Genomic DNA, 7,455 nt, shown 5'->3' on the forward strand with positions numbered 1-7,455 from the left:
TTGTGTTGCATTGTGGTCTACAGAGCGGCCTGAAGTGTGCATATAAAGCAGACTCGCTCCCTCGGGCAAAATTGAGATACAAAATTGTATGTCCATGTAAACTTCCCTTGTCCACTTGACGAAGTGGAACGCACTTCAAAATGGCGGCGGGGATTCCCCTGGGGGTAAGTGCTTAGGGAAATTTGCAAGTGCATGTCTAAAAGTGAACTGGAATGCAGCCCGGAGGGTGCATCATGAATTGGGACAGCTTACGTCGTGATGCTGTGACGCAATCGCACTTCAAATGCGCACTTCGGAGTCCACACACTTCAGTTTGGGACAGCCTTTGTCGCGCCGCTGTGACACAATCGCACTTCAAATGCGCCCTCTGGAGTCCGTGCACTTCACTTTGGGACACAGCTACAGTGTGGCCTGATGAAAAGCAGTCATCTGCTACCTTGATCAACAAACCCCATTAACACTGCTGTAAAATCTGACCACATAAAGACAGGTCCTTTACGACTGTTGCTGATACGAACCCAGTCAGATCAGACTGTACGATATTCATGAACTTCAGTCATGATTGACATTGAATGGGAGACAGTCCCACACAAACGCAAGAAAGAAGTGTCAAAGAGTCGGAAATCTGTCATGGCTTAAAGGTCCGTTCACATCAAGCACGATAACGATAAAGATATAGTTCTAAAAATCGTTCTCAATATGAAAGAATGGCAGAGTCCACACCACAGCTATAACGATAAAGGCACAGAGAAACAATATCATTGGAATCACTTTTAGAGCGATTTTTTCCAGCTGATGAACAATACAAACATTGACAGCCAATCAGAATCCATCCTGCTATAAAGAGCTCAAGAATTTAAAGCGGTAGACGCGCGTGCGCTTAGAATAAACAGACGATATCGTTCGCTGGTGTGGACGCTAACATCGTTATCTTTCTAGTTATCGTGCTTGGTGTGAACGGGTGTTTAAGACTGACGATACACGGGGCAACTTTTTGAGCAAGGCAAAATTGCTCAAAAAGTTGCCCCATCTTAGTTTTTCATTATCAAATCAATCAAGAATAACAGGAAGTCCACATAGAGACGCCCTGTCAAGTCACTCCCTGTGACTTCCTGTGTGACATGAAATAAAATAAAAACACAAACAAATTATATAATGATATAATAATGAATTCAAGAACAAGTTTGTGGAAATAAGGTCGTGAAATCTCATTCCCTATGGCAAAATATTTCTCAAGTTTGCACGCTTGATAGGGCAAAGGCATTGTGCGCTTCATTCGCATAGCTGTCAACAACTGACATAAAAGTCGTAAGTGTCATAGCACCCCTTTAAATAATCATATCACCATCACAGAGTGAGTGGATGGAGACGGTACACGGGGCAACTTTTTGAGCAATGTTGCCGTCAAAGGGCAGCCAGGTGAGACACAGGGCCCACGACTGATTTAAAGTATTCAGATAGAACTTTGTTACCCATTCTCAATGGGAAAGTGCCCAAGCAACAATGCTCAAAAAAAGTTGCCAGGCAAAATTGCTCAAAAAGTTGCCCCATCTTAGTTTTTCATTATCAAATCAATCAAGAATAACAGGAAGTCCACATAGAGACGCCCTGTCAAGTCACTCCCTGTGACTTCCTGTGTGACATGAAATAAAATAAAAACACAAACAAATTATATAATGATATAATAATGAATTCAAGAACAAGTTTGTGGAAATAAGGTCGTGAAATCTCATTCCCTATGGCAAAATATTTCTCAAGTTTGCACGCTTGATAGGGCAAAGGCATTGTGCGCTTCATTCGCATAGCTGTCAACAACTGACATAAAAGTCGTAAGTGTCATAGCACCCCTTTAAATAATCATATCACCATCACAGAGTGAGTGGATGGAGACGGGGGACATGTAAGGACAATGGGACTGATAATGAGGCACTTTAAATAATATATTTCCAGATGTAATAACGTGTGACTGTGTTAGAATGTGCCATACCAGTTTCTCCTCTGAGGATCTTCTCCAGAGCCACACCTTTCTCCTCCAGAGCTCTCTGCTTCTCCTCAACTTCCTCCAGCTGTCTTTGGATTACCTGCCAATTACAGTATACCTTGAGTAACTGGAATATATCTAATTTATAGGAATGTTTCTAAAGTAGATATACTTTGCGGTCAATTTACAGGTAAACCTCCCTCTAAATATGTCCTCAAAAATGCTATTAATGATATTAATGACATTTAAAAACTATAGCAATCTATGGCTCATATGTCTGTATGTCTTACCTGAGCCCGGTGAAGTCTTTTAAGCTGATCTCTCTTGGTTTGTTGGACGGCTGTTTTCTTTTGTGAGGTGCCACTGTGAGTCTTTATAACAAATAGTAAACAAAAAAGTGACTGTTTAAATTAGGGCTCTGTGCTTGAATATGTAGAAGATTTGAACAAATTGTTGGAATAGCATTAGTTGTTTCGTTAAGAGAAGCGGGGGAGCTTTTACCCTTTGTGAGTCTGGTTCCTGTTCCTCTTCACTAGATGAGTTGGACTCCTGTTGTTGTTGCTGAGCAGACGCTGTGGATACAAACCCAAAACAATAATGTATCATTTAAATAGCAAAATGTTTATTATTAAGGGATTTATCAGTAAATACTAAAAACAAACAAATAAAAACCCAATATGGGCTGTCAATAATGATAATAATAATAATAATAATAACAACAACAATAATAATAATGATGTAAATTTTTATTTTAGCTCAAGGCATCTTTAATTATTTAGGGATTTCCTGTATGAGTTAGTATCAAAATAAGTAAATAAATACAGCTGATAAGAATAAAAATAATAAAAATAATAACTTAATAATAATAATAATTATTATTATTATTATAACAAAATGTTAATTATTAGTTAACTGTAGGTCAAGGCACATTATTAAGGAAATTATCAGCAAAATTAAGGAAATTATCAGTAAGCAAGTAAATAAATAAATATTGGCTAATAATTAAAGACGACGACGATGACATTATTTTAGGTGAAGGCACATTTTAAAAAAAATCTGATTTATATAAATATAAAATACAGTAAATTACAAAACCAATATCAGTTGATAAAGATTAAAAAATTTAAAAAGTAATCACTTATACTGGCCTAAAAATACAGTAACAGTGCCATGAAAAGAGGTGTATTGTAAATAATAAAAAAAAACTGTTATGCTGATTATGAACATAAATGTACATGAACCAGCTCATCAGAACAGATCCATTATTAGAAATGACATTTATTAAACTGTATCACTATGCCATCAAAACATTGTGCAGCAAACAATGTGGTATGTATATGACGTTTTTTTTTAAATGTTTTGATACATCTCAAGATTAAAGCAGCATGTCCCACAGTTACCTGAATATTGCATGCAGGGAATATAATGAAAGCCACTGGCAGATTATATTGCATTATATAAGAGATAACAGTGCTGCATGTAATAACAATGAAGTTAACACAACCAGCAACAAGGGTTTTGTGCACATGCGTACATCATGCAAACGACGCATGGCATCAAAACTTTAATCACCAAACTCATATTGTGTCATACATTTACACGAAAGTGAAATTATGTTCAGACGAATGAATGTGTTGCTGCACCTGTTAAATACTCTGTGCTTTTATTTTTCTCTAGCATTTTTATTAAGTGATTTTAAACTGCAGATGAGTGTCAAAGGTCACTTTAACCTGCAATTACCTTTGCTTCTGAACCTGGAAAGAATGGTCAAGATGTCCTTCTGGTTGTCTCCTTTCCTCTGATCTGCTTCTTCGTTCCTCTTAATGCGCAGAGAGGAGAAGAAATTGAGTTTTCTGGGCGGTAAAGAGGCCATGTCATCTTTTGTGCCCTTGTGGGTCTTGGAGCTGAGAGCCACCTGCTCCATTAACGTGGTGAGCTCACTTCCTGTCCTCACTCTGGATTGACTGTCGTCGGTAGATGTGTTGCTGTGTTCCTCATCCCGGTTGCTCTGAATGCTGCTGCCAAACAAGCCACTGAGGTTGAAGGAGCCCTCAGACAACGGCCTGGCTTTCAGAGGCCTGTTTCTCCTGAGAACCACAGTGTTGTTTCCTTTGCTGGTAGAGAAGGACTTCCGGAGACTGTTGGCCCACTGTTGGAAGCCAAGGAGCGGAGGAGTGGGTTCAGGTTGAGGACGGCTTGGTTTTGGTGGAGCTTCTGGTTCTGGTTGATCGTTCGGAGGACTCGTTGAGGTTCTATCCCGTTGTTCTTCTCCAGAAGTCAAGGGCTTTCCAGGAGTGGCCAAGTCCCAGTTGAGCAGCTTCTCCTTTTCAGATAAAGACAGCGTGAGCTTCTTCTTGGGGCTGAGGGAGTTCGCCTCTGAGGGATCGGCTGTGATGACAGGCTCTGGAGAGGAAGTGCTTGGTTTTGGGGATTCGGGACGAAAATGTGTGCGATATAGAGGGATTTTTGGGATCTCTTCAATGGGTGTTGACTTCTTGTCCTCCATTAGGGGGCAGCCAGACTCTATAGTCGATGTTGCAGCCTTTGTTGGGGAGAGCTGTTTGAGAAAAGACAAGATCAGCTCATGGATACAGCAATTGAAGAACTGTTAACAGAATGAACAAATTAAATACTATTTTGATCATTTGGACCAAGAAACCTCCTAAGCGGCATTTGTAGAACAGCTGGAGTCAATAACTGATCATTTGAGGTTAGACAATGATGTTACACAGATTGACAGACAAAAAAGTGAATGTAAATCAGTTTACAGATTCATGGATCTCCTCAAAGTCTGAGTCTCCATCTTCCTCTGCGAGGGCTTCAGTTTTATCGTCTGGTTTTCCACGGTGAAATTTCTTAATCAGGACGAGGGGCAGAGCTGAGTGAGGAAATGATGCCACAAAGGGCTTTGATAAGTGATCACAGATCTAATGAATAAAAAAATAAAATAAAAATAAAATAAAAATAGAAAATAAACACATGAATAATAATTATATGATTGAACAAATAATAATACATCAATAACCTTTTCAATAAGTTTCATTTTTAGACTTAAATTTTCGGTACTTGTCTTTCAGTTCAAATACAGCATTGTTTTAACCACTGCACGAGTGGAACTTCATTGGAAACTTCCAGTTTTATATATTGTTACTTTTGATAAGAAGCACAGTCTTTTATTTCAAATTATTTGCATCTTTTCAGGAAAATCAAACAACAAATACCATTTTGACGCTCTTTGATGTAGCGCGACGGATCACTGTATAAATGCCTCAGTTCAAACAGCGCAGAGCGCGATCATCCTTTCCTCTTTACTAATAGTTTTAATGTGAAATAAATATAAATGAACATCTCATGCCTCATGTAATCGCTCAACCAATGTTTCATTCGCGGAAAGACGTCAAAATAACAGCTTGTAGCAAAATGTCACGTAGCATTTCATTTACCTCAGGCAAGTCATCAGTGTCCACAGCTCGTTAGTTCGCTATAAATGAAGTCTAGAGAAGAGCTTTATATCAAATATTAGACTATATACTCGTATTTACTTTTTTTTATTTAATGTATGTTTAAATAAATATTTTATAGCCTATGACAGCCACTGTGTAAATTAATATATTTCAACAAATAGAAATTTTATAATTTAGAAGTTAATTTAAAAACTGCATTATGTGCAATTTACATGTTTGCATAAATTTCTAAGTTGAGTGTTATTATATTTAAAAATAAATAGTAGGCTAATTAAATTTAAGTTTGGGCTATGTTGTTAATTGCAATCTTAATAGTATAGGCCTAATGTAAAAGGTCTCACTATAGTTTGACCATAAGCTGAATTTATTTCAAGAAAGAGCAATTTGTTCAGTAAACCACTGTTTCATTTAAATAATAATAATTATATATATATATATATATATATATATATATGTGTGTATATATATATATATTTATTTTTTTATTTTTTTTCCCTGCTGTACCGAAACCATACCGAACCGTGACGTCAAAACCAAGGTACGTACCGAACCGTCATGTTTGTGTACTGTTACACCCCTATTAGACATTAACATTTAAAGTGAATATTGTAAACCAACCTCATATTTATGACCTCCGTTGAGTCTGAGAGGGCCTGCACCTCTGCACTCTCAGCCGGAGCACTGGGCTTCGACAAACCCATCGGGTCATTCTGAGATCTGGAGTCTGATTCGGCTCCTGCGGGGTCCACGCACACACATGACAGACTGAATTTATAAACCAGACCCTGCTATCATGCTCTCCATGTTCAGAAATGATTACGTACCTTAATGTCTGTATTTCACCGGCACAACAACAACAACTAATAATAATAACAACAACAACAAATTGTTTTGTTTATTAATTTACATTATTATTATTCCACATATCCCTGAAGAGGAACTTTAACTAATTTATAACAACTTTAACTAATTTATAAAATGTTCCATGGCAGTGTTTAGTTGATCACTTTAATTAAATGGTTTGTAAAAGCTGAATTCCTGTTTGAATGACAGTATAAGGTCATTGAAAGCTTTTATAAGAAGACAGTATGTCTGAACACTTGGCTATATATGAACTCATTTCTCATCTCTTTATTCATGTTAAACAGACATTATAACCTTGAGACGCTCTCCATATGAATGTCTGTTTTGATTAGTGATGCTCCTCGCAAGATTTCTGACAGAGGAGTGAAAAGAATTATCAGAAGAGTTGTCCAAGAGCCAAGGATCACTTGTGGAGAGCTTCAGAAAGACCTGGAATTAGCAGGTACAATTGTTTCAAAGAAAGCAATAAGTAATGAACTCAGCCGCCGTGGCCTGAATGCACGCTCAGAAAAAGCATGTTGAAGTTCATTTAAAGTTTGCTGCACAACATTTAGACAAGCCTGTGAAATACTGGGAGAATATAGTCTGGTCAGATGAGACCAAAATTTTACTCCTTGGATGCCATAATACACACCATGTTTGGAGGTGAAATGGCACTGTACATCACCCCAAAACATCAAGGTGTAGCACTGGCAAAATTCATATAATTGAAGGAAGGATGAATGGAAAAATGTACCGAGACATTAGACATAGCACAAAGTCTTCAAAGATGTTTCTAAAAGGTTTTTTTTTTAATTCTTTTTTAACCCATTGCACACAAAAAAAAACCCAAAAATTATTTGTGAGTTTTCATCTTTATATTTTGCCTACACAAAGTAGCAAAATTAATTAAATGAAATATGGATATGAATAAATTCAATTTAACCCTCATGTTCTCTTTGGGGTGTAAGAGACCCCAAGGCCATTTTAATAGCTTGATTAAAAAAATGCACACATATATACATATATACACAGATACATACAATGGGTAAAATAAGTACTGAACACATCACCATTTTTCTCAGTAAATATATTTCTAAAGGTGCTGTTGACATGAAATTTTCACCAGATGTCGGTAACAATCCAAGTAATCCATACATACATACA

At 37.2% G+C, this 7,455-nt stretch overlaps 1 protein-coding gene across 1 annotated transcript in view; it reads right to left on the reverse strand.

The window, feature by feature from the left end:
* Window positions 1-7,455, reverse strand: part of LOC107745933 (protein-methionine sulfoxide oxidase mical2b-like) — a 63,809-nt gene that overhangs the window by 5,929 nt on the left and 50,425 nt on the right. Inside the window, exons 24-29 of the mRNA XM_016559970.1 lie at window positions 6,078-6,210; window positions 4,750-4,908; window positions 3,722-4,538; window positions 2,483-2,553; window positions 2,272-2,352; window positions 1,988-2,081 (exon numbers count right to left, since the gene is read on the reverse strand). Coding sequence (XP_016415456.1) covers window positions 1,988-2,081; window positions 2,272-2,352; window positions 2,483-2,553; window positions 3,722-4,538; window positions 4,750-4,908; window positions 6,078-6,210 — 1,355 coding nt within the window. The remainder of the gene's footprint in view (window positions 1-1,987; window positions 2,082-2,271; window positions 2,353-2,482; window positions 2,554-3,721; window positions 4,539-4,749; window positions 4,909-6,077; window positions 6,211-7,455) is intronic.

The sequence above is a fragment of the Sinocyclocheilus rhinocerous genome, unplaced genomic scaffold (assembly GCF_001515625.1).
Source record: "Sinocyclocheilus rhinocerous isolate Xijiao unplaced genomic scaffold, SAMN03320098_v1.1 scaffold2183, whole genome shotgun sequence".
In the NCBI taxonomy this organism is placed as follows: domain Eukaryota; kingdom Metazoa; phylum Chordata; class Actinopteri; order Cypriniformes; family Cyprinidae; genus Sinocyclocheilus; species Sinocyclocheilus rhinocerous.